Raw genomic sequence first — 23,513 nt, 5'->3', positions numbered from 1 at the left:
GGCTCATTTTAATTTATAGGGTTCATATAATAATCAGTAAATATACACTGTGCCCAAAGGTATGTGGACACTTCATCAAATATCTCATTCCAAAATCATGGACATTAATATGGAGTTGGTCCCCCTTTGCTGCTGTTCAATGGAGTTGAGGTCAGGGCTCTGTGCAGGCCAGTCAAGTTCTTCCACACAGATCTCGACAAATAATTTATGTATAGACCTCGCTTTGAGCATGGAGGCATTGTCATGCTAAAACAGGAAAGGGCCTTCCCCAAACTGTTGCCACAAAGTTGAAGCACAGAATGTCATTGTCAAATCAAATTATATTAGTCAAATGCGCCGAATACAACAGGTATTCAACAGGTAACAACCTTACAATGAAATACCTACTTATGAGCCCCTAACCAACAGTGCAGTTTCCCCCCCAAAATATGGATAAGAATAAGAGATTAAAGTAATAAGTAATTAAAGAGCAGCAGTAAAAAATAACAATAAATACAGGGGGGTGCCGGTACAGAGTCAGTGTGCGGTGGCACTGGTTAGTTTAGGTAATATGTACATGTAGGTAGAGTTATTAAAGTGACTATGCATGGATGACAACACCGAGTGGCATTGGTGTGGAGAGGGGGGCAATGCAAATAGTCTGGGAAGTCATTTAACTAGATGTTCAGGAGTCTTATGGCTTGGGGGTAGAAGCTGTATGGAAGTCTCTTGGACCTAGACTTGGCGCTCCGGTATCGCTAGCCGTGCGGTAGCAGAGAGAACAGTCTATGACTAGGGTGGCTGGAGTTTTTAACAATTTTTAGGGCCTTCCTTTGACACTGCCTGGTATAGAGGTCCTGGATGGCCCAGGGATGTGCTGGGCCATTCACACTACCCTCTGTAGTGCCTTGCGGTTGGAGGCCGAGCAGTTGCCATACCAGACAGTGATGCAAACAGTCAGGATGCTTTCAATGGTGCAGCTGTAGAACCTTTTTTGAGGATCTGAGGACCCATGCCAAATCTTTTCAGTCTCCTGAGGAGTAATAGGTTTTGTCGTGCCCACTTCACGACTGTCTTGGTGTGCTTGGACCATGTTAGTTTGTTGGTGATGTGGACACCAAGGAACTTGAAGCTCTCAACATGCTCCACTGCAGCCCTGTCAACGTGAATGGGGGCATGCTCTGTCCTCTTTTCTGTAGTCCACAATCATCTCCTTTGTCTTGATTACGTTGAGGGACAGGTTGTTGTCCTGGCACCACATGGCCAGTTCTCTGACCACCTCCCTGTAGTCTCGTTGTCGGTGATCAGGCCTACCATTGTTGTGTCATCGGAAAATGTAATGATGGTGTTGGAGTCATGCCTGGCCGTGCAATCATGAGTGAACAGGGAGTACAGGAGGGGACTGAGCACACACCCCTGAGAGGCCCCTGTGTTGAGGATCAGCGTGGGGGATGTGTTGTTACCTACCCTTACCACCTGGGGGTGGTTCAGCAGGAAGTCCTGGATCCAGTTGCAGAGGGAGGTGTTTACTCCCAGGATCCTTAGCTTATTGATAAGCTCTGAGGGCAATATGGTGTTGAACGCTGAGCTGTAGTCAATGAATAGCATTCTTACATAGGTGTTCCTTTTTTTCCAGGTTGGAAAGGACAGTGTGGAGTGCAATAGAGATTGCATCATCTGTGGATCTGTTTGGGCGGTATGCAAATTGGAGTGGGTCTAGGGTTTCTGGGATGATGGTGTTGATCTGAACCGTGACCAGCCTTTCAAAGCAATTCATGGCTACAGACGTGAGTGCTTTGGGTCGGTAGACATTTAGGCAGGTTACCTTAGTATTCTTGGGCACAGGGACTCTGGTGGTCTGCTTGAAACATGTAGAGATTACAGACTCGGACATGGAGAGGTTGAAAATGTCAGTGAAGACACTTGCCAGTTGTTCAGCGCATGCTCACAGTACACGTCCTGGTAATCCGTCTGGCCCTGCGGCCTTGTGATTGTTGATTTGTTTAAAGGTCTTACTCATGTTAGCTGCGGAGAGCGTGATCGCACAGTCTTCTGGTACAGCTGGTGGTCTCATGTATGTGTCAGTGTTATTTGCCTCGAAGCGAGCATAAAGTAGTCTAGTTCGTCTGGTAGGCTCGTGTCACTGGGAAGCTCTCGGCTGTGCTTCCCTTTTTAGTCTGTAATGGTTTGCAAGCCTTGCCACATCCGACGAGCGTCAGAGCCGGTGTAGTACGACTCGATCTTCGTCCTTTATCCTAGCTTTGCTTGTTTGATAGTTCGTCGAAGGGCATAGCGGGATTTCTTATAAGCTTCCGGGTTAGAGTCCCGCTCCTTGAAAGCGGCAGCTCTAGCCTTTAGCTCAGTGCGGATGTTGCCTGTAATCCAGTTGTTATTGTCCCGTTGTTTAATCTTCCCCGTAACTCGTCGATTTTATCGTCCAAAGATTCCATGTTTGCTAGCAGAATTGAGGGAGGTGGGGGTTTATTCGATCGCCTTCGAATTCTCAGAAGGCAGCCCACTCTCCGGCCTTTTTCTCCGCCTCCTCTTCACGCAGATCACGGGGGTCGGGGCCTGTTCCCGAGGGAGCTGTATATCCTCCGCCTCAGGCTTGTCAGAGTTGTGAAGGAAGAAAAAGGATTCTGCTGGTCGCAGTCCTGATGTCTAGAAGTTATTTTCGGTCATAAGAGACAACATTATTTACAAAATTAGTAAAAAAATAAGTTATAAACAAACAAAATAACACAATTGGTTGGGGGCACATAAAACATCTGCCTTCTGCTCCGGCGCCATCTTAATCTTAATTGTATGCTTTAGCGTTACGGTTTCCCTTCACTGGAACTAAGGGGCCTAGTCCGAACCATAAAAAAACAGCCCCAGACCATTATTCCTCCTCCACCAAACTTTACAGTTGCACTGTGCATTGGGGCAGGTAGCGTTCTCCTGGCATCCACCAAACGCAGATTTGTCCATCGGACTGCCAGATGGTGAAGTGTGATTCATCACTCCAGGGAACTCGTTGCGTGTAGTGATCTTGTGTGCGGCTGTTGGAAACATTTCATGAAGCTCCCGGCGGACAGTTCTTGTGCAGATGTTGTTTCCAGAGGCAGTTCGGAACTCGGTAGTGAGTGTTGCAACCGAGGACAGACAATTTTTACGTGCTACAGCACTCTGTTGTTCTGTGAGCTTGTGTGGCCTACCACTTCGCAGCTGAGCCGTTGCTGCTCCTAGATATTTCCACTTCACAGTAACAGCACTTACAGTTGACCGGGGCAGCTCCAGCAGGGTAGAAACTTGATGAACTGACTTGTTGGAAAAGTGGCATCCTGTGACAGTGCCACGTTGAAAGTCACTGATTTGGAGAAGAAAGTGCAATATGTAAGAGAGCTAACGTTTAAGTTCCTTGCTCAGAACATGATGAATGAAAGCTGGTGGTTCCTTTTAACGTTGAGTCTTCAATATTTCCAGGTAAGAAGTTTTAGGTTGTAGTAATTATAAGAATTATAGCACTATTTCTCTCTCTACGATTTGTATTTCATATACCTTTGACTATTGGATGTTCTTTTAGGCACTTTAGTGTTGCCAGTGTAACAGTATAGCTTCCGAACCAGGAACACATCGACAACCGCCACCCTCGAAGCAGTGTTTCCCATCGCTCCACAAAAGCCGCGTCCCTCACAGAGCAAGGGGAACAACTACTCCAAGTCTGAGCGAGTGACGTTTGAAACGCTATTAGCGCGCACCCCGCCAACTAGCTAGCCATTTCACATCAGTTACACCAGCCTAATCTCGGGAGTTGATAGGCTTGAAGTCATAAACAGAGCGATGCTTGAAGCATTTTCACGCTTCGAAGCCAGATTATCTATAAGTAACACCATTGAGTTACACAATACATGTTTAAATACTTTAGGATGATTTTTAAATGAAGTGTGAAAATGCTAATATAGGTACCATTAACTTGCATTGGATTTGTGCCACAAATGTTAAAGTTAGCATTTGAAACAGTGACTGCTGTCGAACCTAGTCAATAGCCTGCTTACAGGGTAAGGAAACCAATATATCATTTTGTCATTTGGGTGAACTCTCCCTTTTAACACTGAGCTGGTGGGGTATCTTTAAAAAAAAATAATCACCTACTAGCAAAACCGGTACCATCTAGTGGTCAGAATCTGGTAATATCAGGATGTAGGATAGAACATGAACTTCAATAACTAATTCCTCTGAACAGGGGGAAAAAAACATTCACTGGGAATAGGTGACGTAGGATGAAGAAGCAGTACGCCGAGCCACAGCTCCATACTACTTGTCAGACTCTGACAACTGATACTAAATACTCGTTGTCAGGAATGCTAATAACTGTTTCTAACAACAAACGATTTCAGAAAAATCTTTACTGGTGGGTGTCAATCCTTTTTCTTGTTCAGTTTGAGGTGGAACGACCCTGCTCTGTCACTGTGGCTAGGAATGGGAAGGTGTAAAACAGTGCCACCAAACCCCACAAGAAGTTTGGGTCAACATTGCAAAAGGCAGTTGAGAAATCTGTTTCCACGTTGGTGTTATTTCCCCATCTTCAGACTTTCTCTTTAGGTTTCATTAGTTGTCATTAACAATCTCAGTTATTGTAAGTGCTGCTAAAAAAATAATATCCAGACACCGCTCCTACGTTGTCAAGCTATGAGTAGAAGTTTTGAGTCAGACAAACCGAGAGGAGACGGGATAGGGAAAGAGAGACTGAGGAGGCACGCTTTCCCACATCTCTTTTTCTTTTCTCTTGTCAGTATTTGAGTGACGGGTCAACATTTCTCCAGGGAGACGGTTTCCCACATACGTTGGTTTGAATGGCTTCTGTAGCAAACACCTACAGTATTCAGTAGTTACATTCATACAGATTCCCCGATACCTGTAAGGTACTGAGGCAAAGGTATACAAGGGTGTAGCACATTTGGGTCTTCATTCTTGCACTGTATGCGTCTGCGTGAGACCAGGATATTCACCCCCAACCTTAACCTTAAAACTAAAGTAAACTTACAGCCTATTGCTGTAAACAAACCTATGACGGTAAGACCGGACTTGAACCAGCATCTTTGTATTTCCTCTACTACCCATGCAGGCCTTTTTGCACAGAATCCGACAAACTGCAGAGGAGCAACAGTGTCTGTCACCTGAGCATGTCAAGGTAAATATGACCTTTGCCTTTTTTAAACCGTTAGGATTATCCTGTAGATGTTTGGGCCATAATCGCCTTGTAATCTCTTCTGCACAGAGAAAAGTGTATTGTGGCACTGTAACGCTTTGATAATAGTAAACATCGACATGCTTTATAAGATACTGACCTTGGGTGAGTATGTGTGTCACAATTTTTAATACAAAGTGAAGCGTTGAAATGACTGAAGTACTGGGAGTGTATGTCTCTGCTACCACAGACCCTGTTTTCCAACATCGAGTCCATCCTGGACGTTCACAAAGAGGTTCTGTCTGCAGTGGAGGCCAGCCTGCAGCCGGAGCCTCAGCCTGGGCACGGCCTTGGACATGTCTTCCTCCAGTTTGTGAGTGACACACACTTCCATTCACACATACGTGTATACACACACAGAGACGGGCATGATCATAAACACACACACACACACACACACACACACAGAGACCGGCATGATCATAAACACAGACTCACACACACACACACACACAGTCAGCTCTACTTGTTGAGGATTAACCTTCATGATGGCTGAGAATGTAAAATCCCTCCAACTCTCTCTTTCACATAATATACACAATCCACTCCCCCCCCCCCCATTTCACTCCTCCGAGCCCCAAAAAAACCTGTATCCTGTTAACCAGAAAGACCCCTCTATCTGGGGTGGCAGGTAGCCTAGTGGTTAGATCGTTGGACTGGTAACTGAAAGGTTGCAAGATCAAATCCCTGAGCTGACCAGGTAAAAATCTGTTGTTCTGCCCTTGAACAAGGCAGTTAGCCTAGGAACAGTGGGTTATCATTGAAAATAAGAATTAGCTCTTATCTGACTTGCCTAATTAAATAAGATAAAATATCTGTTGCCTGCCAGCCCCATGCAAGGCCCCTGTCACTGGCATCAAATCAAAATGTATTGGTCACATGCGCCGAATACAACCTTACGGTGAGATGCTTAGCAGATTCCCCTTCCCCTTCAGCAGATTGATTTCCTCTTCCCGCCTTCTCTTCCTCCCTCCTCCTTATCCCACCCTTTTTGAACTAATTTGGCCCTAATTTGGCCCTTGGACAACCAACTGCCTTTGTTGGGGGAAGAGAGAGTGTCAGTCATAAATGGGACAAGTCACAGACACAAACACACTGAGGGGACTTTGTAGAATAAGATAAAATGAATGGAACATTAATTCAGTTGACGGAAAGTATGCTGTGAATGGTGTTTGTTCAAAGGGAAAGCTCGGTCAGTATTATCATTGTTCGTTGTATCAATTGAACGGATTTCGAAATGCCTTAAACTTCTCAATTAACATCTTTCAACTTCAGAATTTCAATGCTTGAGAGACTCACCTGTAATTTTTTTTACCCAACTAAAATATTCTATAATAATGTTTTTCAATAAGTTATAGTAAATCGGGCTGTATTAGTACCTGAGAAAGTGAGAGGCATCCCAAGTATTCCACATATGGGGTTTTGGTGACAAAACGGATGGCACTGTGATAGACTACATCCAGTTTGCTGAGTAGAGTGTTGGAGGCTATTTTATAGATGACATCGCCGAAGTCAAGGATCGGTAGGATGGTTAGTTTTACGAGGGTATGTTTAGCAGCATGAGTGAAGGATGCTTTGTTGCGAAATAGGAAGCCGATTCTAGATTACATTTTTGTTGGATATGCTTAATGTGAGTCTGGAAGGAGAGTTTACAGTCTAGCCAGACACCTACGTATTTGTAGTTATCCACGTATTCTAAGTCAGAGCTGTCCAGAGTAGTGATGCTGGATGGGTGGGCAATGATCGTTGAATAGCATGCATTTAGTTTTATTTGCATTTAAGATCAGTTGGAGGCCACAGAAGGAGAGTTGTATGGCATTGAAGCTCGTCTGGATGTTAGTTAACACAGTGTCCAAAGAAGGGCCAGAAGTATACAGAATGGTGTCGTCTACGTAGAGGTGGATTAGAGAATCACCAGCAGCAGGAGCGACATCATTGATGTATACAGAGAAGAGAGTCGGCCCGAGAATTGAACCCTGTGGCACCCCCATAGAGAATGCCCGAGGTCCGGACAACAAGCCCTCCGATTTGACACACTGAGCTCTATCAGAGAAGTAGTTGGTGAACCAGGCGAGGCAATCATTTGAGAAACCAAGGCTGTTGAGTCTGCCGATAAGAATGTGTTGATTGACAGAGTCGAAAGCCTTGGCCAGGTCGATGAATACAGCTGCACAGTAATGTCTCTTATCGATGGCGGTTATGATATCGCTAAGGACCTTGAGCGTGGCTGAGGTGCACCCATGACCAGCTCGGAAACCAGATTGCATAGCGGAGAAGGTACGATGTGATTCAAAATGGTCAGTAATCTGTTAACTTGGCTTTCGATGACCTTAGAGATGTAGGATAGATATAGGTCTGTAGCAGGTTCATTGATAAATTGTGTGAGATTGAGGGCATCAAGCTTAGATTGTAGGATGGCCGGGGTGTTAAGCATGTCCCAGTTTAGGTCACCTAGCAGCACGAGCTCAGAAGATGGATGGGTGGCAATCAAATCACATATGGTGTCGAGGGCACAGCTGGGGGCAGAGGGGTGGTCTAAAGCAAGCGGCAACGGTGAGAGACTTGTTTCTGGAAAGGTACATTTTTAGAAGTAGAAGCTCAAATTGTTTGGGTACAGACCTGGATAATAAGACAACCTGCAGAGTTCTATCTTTGCAGTAAATTGCATCACCGCCCCCTTTGGCAGTTCTATCTTGTCGGAAAATGTTATAGTTAGGAATGGAAATTTCAAGGTTTTTGGTGGTCTTCCTAAGCCAGGATTCAGACACGGCTAGGACATCCGGATTGGTGGAGTGTGCTAGGTCAGTGAATAAAACAAACTTAGGGAGGAGGCTTCTAATGTTAACATGCACGAAACCAAGGCTTTTACGGTTGCAGAAGTCAACAAATGAGAGAGCCTGGGGGATGGGAGTGGAGGTAGACACTGCAGGGCATGGTTTAACCTCTACATCAACAGAGGAGGAGTAGGATAAGGGTACGGCTAAAGACTAACAGAACTGGACGCCTATTACTTTCAGAATAGAGTAAAAGGAGCAGATTTCTGGGCACGGTAGAATATTTAAGGCATTATGTACAGACAAAGGTATAGTAGGATGTGAATACAGTGGGGATAAACCTGTGCTTATAGTGATAATGAAAAAGATATTGTCTCTAGAAATAGCATTTAAACCAGGTGATGTCACTGCGTTGTTGGGGGGGTGGAACTAAATTGTTAGCCGAGGCGTGTTGAGCAGTGCTAGAGGCTCTACAGTGAAATAAAACAATAGTTACAAACCAGAACAGCAATCGGCGCGGCATGGTGACGTTTGGGAAAGGCATGCGTAGCCGGGTGATCATACAAGTCCAGTACGTGTCTTCAGGCAACTAGCGGCATGGGGCTAGCAGGCTAACAGAAAGGCCTTAGAGGGATGACGCGACGGAGGGAAGTCTTTTGTGGCCCCCTCGTGCAGTTACATGAGTGGACGGATCAGCAGGGAAGGAGCAAAGGATAGCTAACTGCTAGCTAGTGGCTTCGGAATGTTTTCGATGGGCCTCGTAATTCAACAGTCCTTTGTGCTCTAGACAGCTAGCATTCAGGGGACGTTAGCTGCGAAGGTCGGAAGGTGAGAAGGTTCAGAGCTTGTGATAGGAATCCGGGGATATGGAGAGAAAAATAGGTCCGGTATGCTCTGGTTGAATCGCGTTGTACAAACTGGCGAGAGCTTTCCGAGCTAGAGGTTAGCTGATGACCTTTAGCTGGCTAGTTTACAGTGCCTTGCGAAAGTATTCGGCCCCCTTGAACTTTGCGACCTTTTGCCACATTTCAGGCTTCAAACATAAAGATATAAAACTGTATTCTTTTGTGAAGACTCAACAACAAGTGGGACACAATCATGAAGTGGAACGACATTTATTGGATATTTCAAACTTTTTTAACAAATCAAAAACTGAAAAATTGGGCGTGTAAAATTATTCAGCCCCTTTACTTTCAGTGCAGCAAACTCTCTCCAGAAGTTCAATGTTTTCCTAAATGACTAATGATGATAAATACAATCCACCTGTGTGTAATCAAGTCTCCGTATAAATGCACCTGCACTGTGATAGTCTCAGAGGTCCGTCAAAAGCGCAGAGAGCATCATGAAGAACAAGGAACACACCAGGCAGGTCCGAGATACTGTTGTGAAGAAGTTTAAAGCCGGATTTGGATACAAAAAGATTTCCCAAGCTTTAAACATCCCAAGGAGCACTGTGCAAGCGATAATATTGAAATGGAAGGAGTATCAGACCACTGCAAATCTACCAAGACCTGGCCATCCCTCTAAACTTTCAGCTCATACAAGGAGAAGACTGATCAGAGATGCAGCCAAGAGGCCCATGATCACTCTGGATGAACTGCAGAGATCTACAGCTGAGGTGGGAGACTCTGTCCATAGGACAACAATCAGTCGTATATTGCACAAATCTGGCCTTTATGGAAGAGTGGCAAGAAGAAAGCCATTTCTTAAAGATATCCATAAAAAGTGTTGTTTAAAGTTTGCCACAAGCCACCTGGGAGACACACCAAACATGTGGAAGAAGGTGCTCTGGTCAGATGAAACCAAAATTGAACTTTTTGGCAATAATGCAAAACGTTATGTTTGGCGTAAAAGCAACACAGCTGAACACACCATCCCCACTGTCAAACATGGTGGTGGCAGCATCATGGTTTGGGCCTGCTTTTCTTCAGCAGGGACAGGGAAGATGGTTAAAATTGATGGGAAGATGGATGGAGCCAAATACAGGACCATTCTGGAAGAAAACCTGATGGAGTCTGCAAAAGACCTGAGACTGGGACGGAGATTTGTCTTCCAACAAGACAATGATCCAAAACATAAAGCAAAATCTACAATGGAATAGTTCAAAAATAAACATATCCAGGTGTTAGAATGGCTAAGTCAAAGTCCAGACCTGAATCCAATCGAGAATCTGTGGAAAGAACTGAAAACTGCTGTTCACAAATGCTCTCCATCAAACCTCACTGAGCTCGAGCTGTTTTGCAAGGCGGAATGGGAAAAAATTTCAGTCTCTCGATGTGCAAAACTGATAGACATACCCCAAGCGACTTACAGCTGTAATCGCAGCAAAAGGTGGCACTACAAAGTATTAACTTAAGGGGGCTGAATAATTTTGCACGCCCAATTTTTCAGTTTTTGATTTGTTAAAAAAGTTTGAAATATCCAATAAATGTTGTTCCAGTTCATGATTGTGTCCCACTTGTTGTTGATTCTTCACAAAAAAATACAGTTTTATATCTTTATGTTTGAAGCCTGAAATGTGGCAAAAGGTCGCAAAGTTCAAGGGGGCCGAATACTTTCGCAAGTCACTGTATGTTGGAGAGATTCCAGTAAAAGGTAAAGAAAATACGTTAGAGAAAAATCAGGTCCACACCACATTGGGTGAGGCGGGTTGCAGGAGAGTATTTTGAAGTAAGGGTTTAGAAAAATATAAAAAGATATTCGAAGAACAACATATAAAAATATATATATACATGGGACACGACAAGACGAAGGACAAATACGTCTGACTGCTACGCCATCTTGGATTGAGGGAGACCTAAGACAACACAGCAAGGCAGAAACGCATGACAACACAGCAAGGCAGAAACGCATGACAACACAGCATGAGAGCAACAAATAACAACACAACATGTTAGCAACACAAAACATGGTACAAACATTATTGGGTACAGACAACAGCACAAAGGGCAAGAAGATAGAGACAACAATACATCACTCAAAGCAGCCACAACTGAGTGTATGTGATTGAGTCTTTGAATGAAGAGATTGAGATAAAACTGTCCAGTTTGAGTGTTTGTTGCAGCTCGTTCCAGTCGCTAGCTTCAGCAAACTGAAAAGAAGAGCGACCCAGGGATGTGTGTCATTTGGGGACCTTTAACAAAATGTGACTGGCAGAACGGGTGTTGGATGAGGGCTGAAGTAGATATCACAGATGGGGAGGAAGTGAGGCCTAAGAGGGTTTTATAAATAAGCATCAACCAGTGGATCTTGCGACGGGTAAATAGAGATGACCAGTTTACAGAAGAGTTTAGAGTGCAGTGATGTGTCCTATAAGGAGCATTGGTGGCCAATCTGATGGCCGAATGGTAAAGAACATCTAGCCACTCACCTTTACCTGCTGATCTATAAATTGTCTCCGTAATCTAGCATGGGTAGGATGGTCATCTGAATCAGGGTTAGTTTGGCAGCTGGGGTGAAAGAGGAGTGATTACAATAGAAGAAACCAAGTCTTGCCATACTCCCAAGTACTTGTTTGAGGTGACTACCTCAAGCTCTAAACCCTCCGAGGTAGTAATCACACGTAGGGAGAGGGGCATTCTTCTGACCAAACCACATGACCTTTTTGTTTCAGAGGTGTTCAGAACAAGGTTAAGGGTAGAGAAAGCTTGGACACTAAAAAAAGCTTTGTTGTAAGCATTTAACACACTATCTGGAGAGGGGCCAGCTGAGTATAAGACTGTATCATCTGCATATTAATGGATGAGAGATTCCTACTGCCTGAGCTATGTTGTTGATGTAAATTGAGAAAAGCATGGGTCCTAGGATTGAGCCTTGTGGTACTCCCTTGGTGATGGGCAATGGCTGAGACATTTTTACTTTATACACTGCACTCTTCGAGAGAGTGCAGACCAGGCCAAAGACCCATCAAAGACAACAATACTCCTTAGCCCGGCCCACAAAAAGAGAATGGTCTACCGTATCAAAAGCTTTGGCCAAGTCAATAAAAATAGCAGCACAACGTTGCTTAGAATCAAGGGCAATGGTGACATCATTGGCTGTATGTAATAAAACCTAAGATTTCCTGGGGTAACAATGTAAGAAATAACACATTAAAAAACAAAATATTGCATAGTTTCCTAGGAACGCGAAGCGAGGCAGCCATCTCTGTCGGCGCCGGAAGTACATATCATAAACAAAGTAGATGTCCTAACCGACTTGCCAAAACTATAGTTTAACAAGAAATTTGTGGAGTGGTTGAAAAGCGAGTTTTAATGACCAACCTAAATGTATGTAAACTTCCAACTTCAACTGTATGTGAGAACTCCTTCAAGACTGTTTGTATTCCTGATGGTTGAGAGAATGCCTCAGACTTTGTTGCCCTGTGTGTGTGTGTGTGTGTGTGTGTGTGTGTGATGGGCAGCAGAGCCCCTGTCCCAAAAAAATTCCCCCCGCTGCATTGCCGTGTGGACCTGACACAGTCATGAGATTTGGAGGATGGAAGGCTAGATTAGACTATAGCAGCCTAGCTTCTTGAGTTAGTATATCAAGTCAATGTATCCAAAAAGCTGTGAGAGTTGGAATTTAGAAAAGAGAGTGAGAGCTACAGGGAAACAGAGGGAGATACTGAGACCAATGGAGCAGCTTGTCAAGATGGTTACCTTTTACAATACATTGTCCCATTAGAATTTTCCCAATTACATCATGTTTTTAACATTGGATGCCTGATGTGCAGCATTCTTACCTCATGCTCAATATTCTAATGGCGAACAAAAACAAATGTTTTTAAATGCACACATCCGGCTTTTTGAGAGAGTGAGCGTAATTTGTTGGTTGTGAAGTTATGCTAACCTTGCACACTCGGGCTAGGATTTAATTTCCTGCACTGTTTCGGGTGACAGCAGCAGCATTTTGGGAACCAACCGTAGAGTGCAGTGGCCCAGCACTGAATCTGGTTTTACTTCCTAAATGCTAGTGTACAACACAGGGGTCTATCTGGAGTTTGGGGCTGTAGCCTAAATTGAATGCTGAGAGAGTGATTGCCTAAGCCTATACATTGTTTCTAATGGTAGATGAATAATACATCTATGTTTATCACATGTATCATATTACTAAGTGTTCACGAGGAAAGCCTTCAGTGACCAAACCTATTTGACCGTACAGTATATCCACTAGCTAGATCAGATCGGGCACTGAATGACTTGTTCAGTTGTTCGTTGTTTCTTCCTCCAACTTTCAGAAGGGGCGGTTCTCTGTGTATGGGGAGTACTGCAGTAACAACGAGAAGGCCCTGCGGCTGCTGATGGAGCTCAACAAGATCCCCGAAATCAGGACCTTCCTCCTGGTGAGGATCCCATCGCTCACACAATTTGTCTCCTTTTCACGCATCTCCTTTTGTCTCTTTCTCTTGTCTATTATCACTCTCTCTCTCATCATGTCAACTCTTCTTCCGCTTATGAACAATGAACACAGGAACTGCCTTTGACTGTGCTTCCAATGGTGATGTCATGCTCGGTGCCAGCTGCAGTGCATTGGCACAGCTGGATGGAAGATCTGAGCCTTGTTGACCCTGATGTGCTTCCTCCGTCTGGTTATTGACTGACCTGAACTTGCTCTAGTTGTGTTCTGTACATTTTCTCCCAGGCTGCTAGTGTAAAATTACATGGGGTACTTCTACTCAAGTCACATTTTTGTCTGACTAGCTAATGTTAGCTAGCGAACGCTAGACTATCTTACTTATACATCATCATGCATGATGGACGCGTCTCCCTGTCAGGAATGCCATACCACGGTTGCCCTTAGTTTGAAGATGTCATCTGGAGACGGGTGTTTTCTGCATCTCTTTAACTATCATACTCTAATTCCATTGATTTCAAAACTTGATCTTTCAGAAAGTGGAGAACACTTATGCAGCTCCACGACACAATACATATTTTAAAAAGCCGCGTTCGACAGCATTACCAAAACAGACTGACGAGCTCAAATAGACCAAAGCCTTCTATGTGGCAGACCAATCCAAACTCATCTCTCGGCATGTCCAGCCCACTCATTATCTCAGCCAATCATGACTAGTGGGAAGGTTAACAATTGTATTTGTATTTACAGATGGCATACAAGTTTGATTTTAAGGCACATGAAAGTTCACATGTTCAAGAAGGCATTTCCACCGAAAAACGCATTTTGATATAACAATTTTTTTTTTACATTCAAACGGCTCTCCTGTGAAGTCGTGACTTGAGACATACGCCTAGTTTCCTGAATCGGGTCACGACCCATTCCTTTTTCAACTGGTACCGGGGTTTCTTCAGATATGTCTTGTGAGGCCTGTTGACATCCTAGAGTCCCACCTTTGCACAGATGGGTCATATTACTGTGTATCCCAGACAGAAGTTGGCAGATCGGCTATACCGAACTCAGACGAGTCTCCTGACACTTGTGGAGGTCGTTGAGCAAAATGGACAACACCATCGTGTTTGTGAGAGTCTCATAGATGGGTCATAATAGTAATTTGTAGGCCAAACTGTTCGGATGCTCCAGACGATTCTGTGAGAAGACCGAGATGTCTCATGGTCTGACAAACACTGCTGTAGCTCTGTCACGGTTCACCGCAGATGCGGAAGTGCGACATAGGCGGATGCAGTGGATTGTGATTAAAAGGAAATGCGTTCCCTATACCGACCAATGATGTGCTTTCTGTTTTCTCTACTGTAGTATTCTGGTGTATCTACTTTGGTCTGGTGAACGCTGCCCTTGCTTACCCTTGGGGACTTAGAGCACAGAGAAGAGTAGAACCCACCAGCTTTATCTCCATCTTTCTCGCTCTCATGCATCTGAATAATTATCCTCAGAAGGGTTTCACCACCTAACTGATTTCTCGGTTTAATCTTTGAAGCATGACTTTAGTTCCAGTATGCCACCCGACCCCCATGGAGGTCATTAATGTGGCTGAGAAGACTTTCTATGGTGTTTTGGATTTTGCTTCTTGCCCTTAACCATTTTACATAATCACTTTAGTGGAGTTACCAAGTTAGTTTGAGAAGAATAGTAAAGAATCACAAAAAGGAAATGTGTAATTTTACAGGACCGTAGATGTCCCACATTAATAAATTAGTTTTTGTTCAAATCTTTTTGTGTTCCAGCACTGTATGCTGTTGGGAGGGAAGAAGAGCACAGACATTCCCCTGGAGGGGCACCTACTATCACCCATTCAGAGAATCTGCAAGTACCCCCTCTTACTGAAGGTAAGGTCCTGCTGACCCCAAGGAGAATGTAACTCAGTCCTGCCTCCAAGTCAGAGGGGCAGTGTACTTTATGACCAATTAATATTTCCTATTAGATGTCAAGATATATATATATATAAAAAAAGGGTCATTCTTTGATTACTTAATTTGAATCTGAAATCAAACAACCCAAACAGTTTATTTTTTGTAGTTTTTACTGTCTAAAGTAAATATTAAATTACAAGAAAGCCAGTTCCACTGCAGTTTTTACATTTGTCCTGGTAAATTTGCACATCATTACCAATGATCTATACAGTGGTCATGACCAATAGAGAACAGTTTTTAGTTTTGTCTATGTCAGGATCTGGTCATTTGTGATGAAGCCTATAAGCTACATCAATAATAAGGTATTATATAAAAAAAGAGCTCTGTCCACGGACCTATAGTGTATGACACATCCTTTTGAAACTCTGATGCGCAACCGTGCGTAAAGACCAGAGCCTGGTTTCCTAAAATCATCTTGGTTCATCGTTAGAACCTATGGTTCTAATGCTGAACTTCGCCTTAAGATGCTTTTGGCAAGCTTGGCCCCGTGCCTCATTTCCCAAAGCCTTCGTATAGCGTTGTCATTGTTAGTGATCCAGACCACTCATAAAGCAGCCAAAGTGCACTGTTAGGCGTATTTTCTGCCTTACCACACTAATAAATTGTTTAAGAATGATATATTGAGTTTTGTGTGAACGGGCATGATCATATGATGATAAATGTTTAATTTGGGTAATGTAATATTTGAAATACAGTACCAGTCAAAAGTTTGAACACCTACTCATTCAAGGGTGTATAAATTTCTACATTGTGGAATAATAGTGAAGACAACAAAACTATGAAATAACACATATGGAATCATCTAGTAACCGAAAGTGTTAAACAAATATATTTTATATTTCAAAGTAGCCACCCTTTGCCTTGATTGACAGTTTTGCCCACTCTTGGCATTCTCTCCACCAGCTTCACCTGGAATGCTTTTCCAGCTGGAGTTCCCACATATGCTGAGTACTTGTTGGCTGCTTTTCCTTCACTCTGCAGTTCAAATCATCCCACACCATCTCAATTGGGTTGAGGTCGAGTGATTGTGGTAGCCAGGTCATTTTATGCAGCACCCATCACTCTTTATTGGTCAAAAAGCCCTTACACAGCCTGGAGGTGTGTTGGGCCATTGTGCTGTTGAAAAACAAATGATAGTCCACTAAGCGCAAACCAGATGGGTTGATGTATCGCTGCAGAATGCTGTGGTATCCATGCTGGTTAAATATGCCTTGAATTCTAAATAAATCACTGACAGTGTCACCAGCAAAGCACCATCACACCACCACCTCCATGCTTCACGGTGGGAACCACACATGCAGAGATCATCTTCACCTACTCTGCGTCTTACAAAGACACAGCGGTTGGAACTAAAAATCTCACCAAAGGACAGATTTCCACCGGTCTAATGTCCTGTCCATTGCTCATGTTTCTTGGTCCAAGCAAGTCTCTTCTTCTTATTGGTGTTCAGTTTTTGCGACTGCACTTGAAGAAACTTTCAAAGTTCTTGACTTTTTCCAGATTGACTAACCTTCATGTCTTAAGGTAATGATGGACTGTCGTTTTTAGTATGTGTGTCTAAACTTTTGACTGGTACTGTATGTATTTGTAACATTTTGTCAAGATTCGGTTTATCCCAAGCTGAATCTTATCTGGTACAAATTGGAAACACCTGGAACACTATAAACGCTAAGCCATTGTCAGACATCAGCAGAACAACTAAAACGCATGTGGCTGCTATTCAGAAGATTGTTGCTCTCCAACATAACCGACGGCTGCATTGGTGTATATAAAACAACCTGAGCCTGTTTCAGACTCACAATGATAGGGCAGTAATACAGTAGAGGAGATACTCAGACTGCTCTAACTTGTGTCCCTCTCAATCAGCCAACAAACCCGCTGCAACTTTGCGCTGAGTGCTTTTACTCAGCTGGGAGTTTTCTCGATTTCAGCACCAGGGAACTGGACTGTCATGTGCTAAACAGTGAGTAGTGTAGTAAAGATTAAGACTAAAAGTGGTAGTAGCCTACAATAAGGAAAAATTCTAGGTAAACAGTGTCCAGATAAAAAAAATATTTTCTAAATATTAGATTATGCTGTCGTGCCTTTGGCATCATTAAAGGTGAATACTTATTTTATCAAATCAGTTCTCTCTAATTATTATTACGTGATTGAACTAATCATGTAAATTGAATTAACTAGGAAGTCGGGGCACCACGGAAAATCTTCAGATTACAAAGTTAGAATTTTCTGAATAGAACTCTTCAGATATTTTATATCTGATTAATTTGTCTTCTATTACTTCATTATTCTTTACCTCACATCAGTCTCATTCCAAACATCGTAAATCGTTGGTTATCTGCACGAACCCAGCCTAAACTATGAATCATCCATACACAAATAATTTATTTACTAACTAACTAAATAATCACAGAAATGCATTAACCTCTTACAGCTTCCCCCACTACTTTTTTCAATTTCTGCCGGAAGACATACCCAAATCTCATTTGAAAGAAAACACTCTGAAGTTTGTGTAAATGTGAATTGAATGTAGGATAATATAACACAATAGATCTGGTTTAGATAATACAATGAAAAAAAACATATATTTTTTCATTTTTATTGTTGTATCATCTTTAAAATGAACAAGACAGAACAAACATTCAGATGGGGACAATTTAAGTGAAAAACATAAGAGGGCAACAGAACTTGTGCAAAGTTTCAGAATGCTAACTTCCAAAATGAGTGCTACATGACATTTATCATGAAGTCACCCAGGTGTCCCACACAAGTAGCCCAAATGTACCCAAGTGGCCAAATTGGTGAAGTTATACATTTTGAATGGAATAACTATATACAAAATACCAAAATGGTATTCTAACACCCCCCCCCCCCCAAACAATGGAGAAAAAACATGAACAAAAATTACATACATTTACAAAATAACACTTTCAATATTTGGAAGACCCTCAGTCCTCTACACAATATTGTGCTGCTGATTCCAGGTGCCATTGCAGTCTCTTTCTGCTGTAAAGCAGAGGGTCACCAAGCATGTGATGCAGGTGATGGGGGACTTCATTTTGCAAAGAACACAGCGACGCCTCCATGCTGTGCCCTTTTGGCCCTGAGGCACATCCATGCATGCAGAAATAAATTTGGGCAGATGAACCCCACTTGTGGCAGGAGCTGAATGAACCAGCTTCAGTGGGGGATGGACACCTTGGCACTGGGGGCTCCCATTCGGAGTCAGTGTCACTGTGAAAATATTCAGTTAGAATAGTTTCACATATGAGCCCTGTATCGATATATTTAATATATATAGTACAGGGAACATAAGGTTGAATATATTATTAAAGACCTGCTAGATCTACTGTCTCATTTATATTATGACAGACCAGCTAGATCTACTGTCTTTATTATATTACAACAGACCAGCTGTATCTACTGTCTCCATTTCACTTTGGCCATTGTTGTGGGCCTGTCCTCCCCTCAACAGCCTCAAATAGGCTATTTCATGTGGGGGTGGGTTGGGGCGGCAGACACACGCATCTCACATTTCATTACATTACATTTTTATATATTGCTACTCATATCTTTACAAATCACTATTTTATATTATTAATTTCAAACAACGGCATTAGCATGAGAAGAACTTACCAGTCCAAAACGATGTCCTCTCTGTTCAAAAAATATTCATCCATTTGGGAATCGCTAAATGAATCGTCCTCCAACAATCTCTGTCTCACTTTCCCGATCAATTTCTTCTAAAATTCTGTGTACATCTGTATATCTAGACTTAGATTTAGCTTTCCCTGACTTAGTCGCCATACTGATTGATATATAAACAGCTGAAAATGCGCTTTACCAAAACAACACTGTGCGTAACATGCGTTGCTCCTTCCGGTATGAAACTTCAATGGCGAATGACCCTCTTTACGCCAGAGTTTACTACATGGGTTGGTCTTCCAACACATAAACATTACATATTGCGGTTTACCTCAGCTCATTGGCTATCTACCCAGCTAGGTTTCAAGACGATCAGTGGTCATTGGGTTAAAATACAGTCAATCAACGAAACAGCGGTCATATCATTGTTGCACAATGATGTCATTACTTGTTGTCTTCAAATCGGTTTCTTTCAGTCAATACGTCCCGCGAAATGACCCATCACGTTTGGTTGTGTTACAAACAAACCAGTTGATTGCAATGAAACCAAACATGACTGGAAAATTCACGTTTAGTGTGTGTATTTGCATCAAATGTGTCGTCAAATGGAATGAGATGAAATTCACGACACAAGCGGTTAACAAAATGTTTCGTGTTAGGCTATAAAAATGGATTTTATCAAACAAAAGACCATTCATTGTGTAACAATGAGCATTGTTATTGTAAACAGAGGAAGATCGTCAAAGGTAAACAATTTATTTTATTGCAGTTTGTCATTTTGTTACGCCTGTGCTGATTGAAATAGTTGTTTTTTTATGGGGCCCTATCCTCAGATAATCGCATCGTACTCTTTAGCAGTAAATCCTTTCTTAAATCTGACAATGCAGTTGGATTAGCAAGATTCTAGGCTTTCTTAACTTGTGAGACACTTGTATTTTCATGAATGTTTAAAATGACTATTTATGTAGCGATCACCGTATGTTGTCGAATTTTATCCCGCTAATGGGTTCGGTGCGCAGAGAGGTTAAGTAAATGTAAAGATACCTTAATAGAAAATGACTGAAGTAAAAGTCACCCAGTAAATACTACTAAAGTAAAAGTCTAAAAGTATTTTGTTTTAAATATACTTAAGTACAATTACTTGTGATACTTAATTTATACTTTTTCTTTTGATACTTATCTCAAATTCCTCATATTAAACCAGACGGCTCAATTTCTTTATTTTTTTATTGACGGATAGGCAGGGGCACACTCCAACACGCAGACATAATTTACAAACAAAGCATTTGTGTTTAAAACCTCTCTGATCTCCCCATCCCGGATCAGGGATCGTGAATACAGACTCAAGCTCATTACCATAACGCAACGTTAACTATTCATGAAAATCGCAAATGAAATGAAATAAATATGCCATCTCTCAAGCTTAGCCTTTTGTAAACAACACTGTCATCTCAGATTTTCAAAATATGCTTCTCAACCATAGGAAAACAATCATTTGTGTAAAAGTAGCTAGCTAGCGTAGCATTTAGCGTTAGCATTAGCGTTAGCATCCAGCACGCAACATTTCAACAAAAACATAAAAGCCTTCAAATAAAATCATTTACCTTTTGAAGAACTTTGGATGTTTTCAATGAGGAGACTCTCAGTTAGATAGCAAATGCTCAGTTTTTCCAAAAAGATTATTTGTGTATTAGAAATAGCTCCGTTTTGTACATCACATTTGGCTACCAAAAAAACCAGAAAATTCAGTCCTCAAAACGCGAACTTTTTTCCAAATTAACTCCATAATATCGACTGAAAACATGGCAAACGTTGTTTAGAATCAATCCTCAAGGTGTTTTTCACATATCTCTTCGATGATATATCGTTCGTGGAAGCCTGGTTTCTCCTCTCTATCAAATGGAAAAATACTTGCACCTGGCGTTGCGCACCAATTTCGACGCAGGACACCAGGCGGACACTTGGAAAATGTAGTCTCTTATGGTCAATCTTCCAATGATATGCCTACAAATACGTCACAATGCTGCCGACATCTTGGGGAAACGGCAGAAGGTCTAAGCTTATTCCTGTCGCATTCACAGCCATATAAGGAGACATTAGAAAACAGAGCTTCAGAAATTCTGCTCATTTCCTGTTTGACGTTTCATCTTGGTTTTGCCTGTAGAATGAGTTCTGGGGCACTCACAGACAATATCTTTGCAGATTCTGAAACTTCAGAGTGTTTTCTTTCAAAACTGTCAATAATATGCGTAGTCGAGCATCTTTTCGTGACAAAATATTGCGCTTAAAACGGGAACGTTTTTTATCCAATAATGAAATAGCGCCCCTATAGACTCAACAGGTTAATGAGTCTTCCAAATCAGATGCAGTAGGGATGACCAGGGATGTTCTCTTGATAAGTATGTGAATTGGACAATTTTCCTGTCAAAATGTAACAAGTACCTTTGGGTGTCAGGGAAAATGAGTGAAAAGGACATTATTTTCTTTCGAAATGTAGTGAAGTAAAGTTGCCAAAAGTATAAATAGTAATGTATATATACCCCCCAACAAATACGTAAGTAGTACTTTAAAGTATTTTTACTGTAGTACTTTACACCATTGCCCAAATGCCTTCACAGCAGTACATTAGCCTACTCTATATACTGTTACACATGCATTTATCACATAGTAGTCCATACATAAGTTCATGCAACCGGAGTTGAAACCTGAGTGAGGTGCACATGTACAGTACATAAACAGTAACCAGCCAAATGGTTACTTGCAGAGTAGCAATATCAGAAAGTGTCAATATAAATAAAATAATATGCAGTATGTACATGAACAATATCAATAACGATATCAGTGATAGACAAGGTAGTTATATGCATACAATCAGGGGTAAAGTGGCTGAGCAGTAGTAAAAAAAATTGTAGCAGCAACGTATGCATGTGTGTTAGAGTCATTTGAATAGAGGCACTGCAGATAGTGCTGATGACTGGATCCTCCGAACCACGCATGAACAGGGGAATCTATATTTGGAGATCCTGTTTCTGTCCTGCCTTTGACTTTGGTGCAGGGCATGTGACGTCTATAGCCTCTTGGTTACAAAACTCCCTGATCTTCTCAAAAAGGTAAGTTTGTCTAGCTGTGTCCAGTCCAGATGGTGCTTGTACAGGCACACCATCTTTGGGAGGAAGGATGTCAGCTTTGTGCAAACCTGTTCTTGTTTTGGCCACTGCAGTTATCACAATTCGGGTCCACGTGTTTCCCCAACTCCCTAGTTGGTGAAGAAATGGTGCATGTAGTTAATGACTGCGCTGCTACCTTTGCTGGATGACGTGTCTTCATCAATCAAGTAGTTGACTTGTTGTGGTTTTCCTTCACAGCAGACACCAAACAAGCCACACTTGCGAGGAGTTAAAAAGTAGATGGGACCTGGCTACATAGGGTCAGAAGGATAGTAGATGGGACCTGGCTACATAGGGTCAGAAGGATAGTAGATGGGACCTGGCTACATAGGGTCAGAAGGATAGTAGATGGGACCTGGCTGCATAGGGTCAGAAGGATAGTAGATGGGACCTGGCTACATAGGGTCAATAGGGTCAGAAGGAAAGTAGATGGGACCTGGGTCAGAAGGATAGTAGATGGGACCTGGCTGCATAGGGTCAGAAGAATTGTAGATGGGACCTGGGTCAGAAGGATAGTAGATGGGACCTGGCTGCATAGGGTCAGAAGGATAGTAGATGGGACCTGGCTGCATAGGGTCAGAAGGATAGTAGATGGGACCTGGCTACATAGGGTCAGAAGGATAGTAGATGGGACCTGGCTACATAGGGTCAGAAGGATAGTAGATGGGACCTGGCTACATAGGGTCAGAAGGATAGTAGATGGGACCTGGCTACATAGGGTCAGAAGGATAGTAGATGGGACCTTGCTGCATAGGGTCAGAAGGATAGTAGATGGGACCTGGCTACATAGGGTCAGAAGGATAGTAGATGGGACCTGGCTACATAGGGTCTGAAGGATAGTAGATGGGACCTGGCTACATAGGGTCAGAAGGATAGTAGATGGGACCTTGCTACACAGGGTCAGAAGGATATTAGATGGGACCTGGCTACACAGGGTCAGAAGGATAGTAGATGGGACCTGGCTGCATAGGGTCAGAAAGATAGTAGATGGGACCTGGCTACATAGGGGCAGAAAGATAGTAGATGGGACCTGGCTACATAGGGTCAGAAGGATAGTAGATGGGACCTGGCTACATAGGGTCAGAAGGATAGTAGATGGGACCTGGCTACATAGGGTCAGAAGGATAGTAGATGGGACCTGGCTACATAGGGTCAGAAGGATAGTAGATGGGACCTGGCTACATAGGGTCAGAAGGATAGTAGATGGGACCTGGCTACATAGGGTCAGAAGGATAGTAGATGGGACCTGGCTGCATAGGGTCAGAAGGATAGTAGATGGGACCTGGCTACATAGGGTCAGAAGGATAGTAGATGGGACCTTGCTGCATAGGGTCAGAAGGATAGTAGATGGGACCTGGCTGCATAGGGTCAGAAGGAAAGTAGATGGGACCTGGGTCAGAAGGATAGTAGATGG

General features: G+C 42.7%; 1 protein-coding gene across 1 annotated transcript in view; it reads left to right on the top strand.

Annotated features, from left to right (window-relative positions):
• LOC110491863 (phosphatidylinositol 3,4,5-trisphosphate-dependent Rac exchanger 1 protein) overlaps positions 1–23,513 on the top strand; it is a 158,664-nt gene that overhangs the window by 24,338 nt on the left and 110,813 nt on the right. The window contains exons 2-5 of the mRNA XM_021565684.3: positions 5,087–5,152; positions 5,400–5,522; positions 13,202–13,306; positions 15,102–15,203. Coding sequence (XP_021421359.2) covers positions 5,087–5,152; positions 5,400–5,522; positions 13,202–13,306; positions 15,102–15,203 — 396 coding nt within the window. The remainder of the gene's footprint in view (positions 1–5,086; positions 5,153–5,399; positions 5,523–13,201; positions 13,307–15,101; positions 15,204–23,513) is intronic.

Source organism: Oncorhynchus mykiss, chromosome 16, assembly GCF_057628025.1.
Source record: "Oncorhynchus mykiss isolate SJ-2025 chromosome 16, ASM5762802v1, whole genome shotgun sequence".
NCBI classification, from domain to species: domain Eukaryota; kingdom Metazoa; phylum Chordata; class Actinopteri; order Salmoniformes; family Salmonidae; genus Oncorhynchus; species Oncorhynchus mykiss.
The sequence above is the reverse complement of the archived record's forward strand: the minus strand, read 5'-3'. Positions and strand labels throughout refer to the sequence as shown.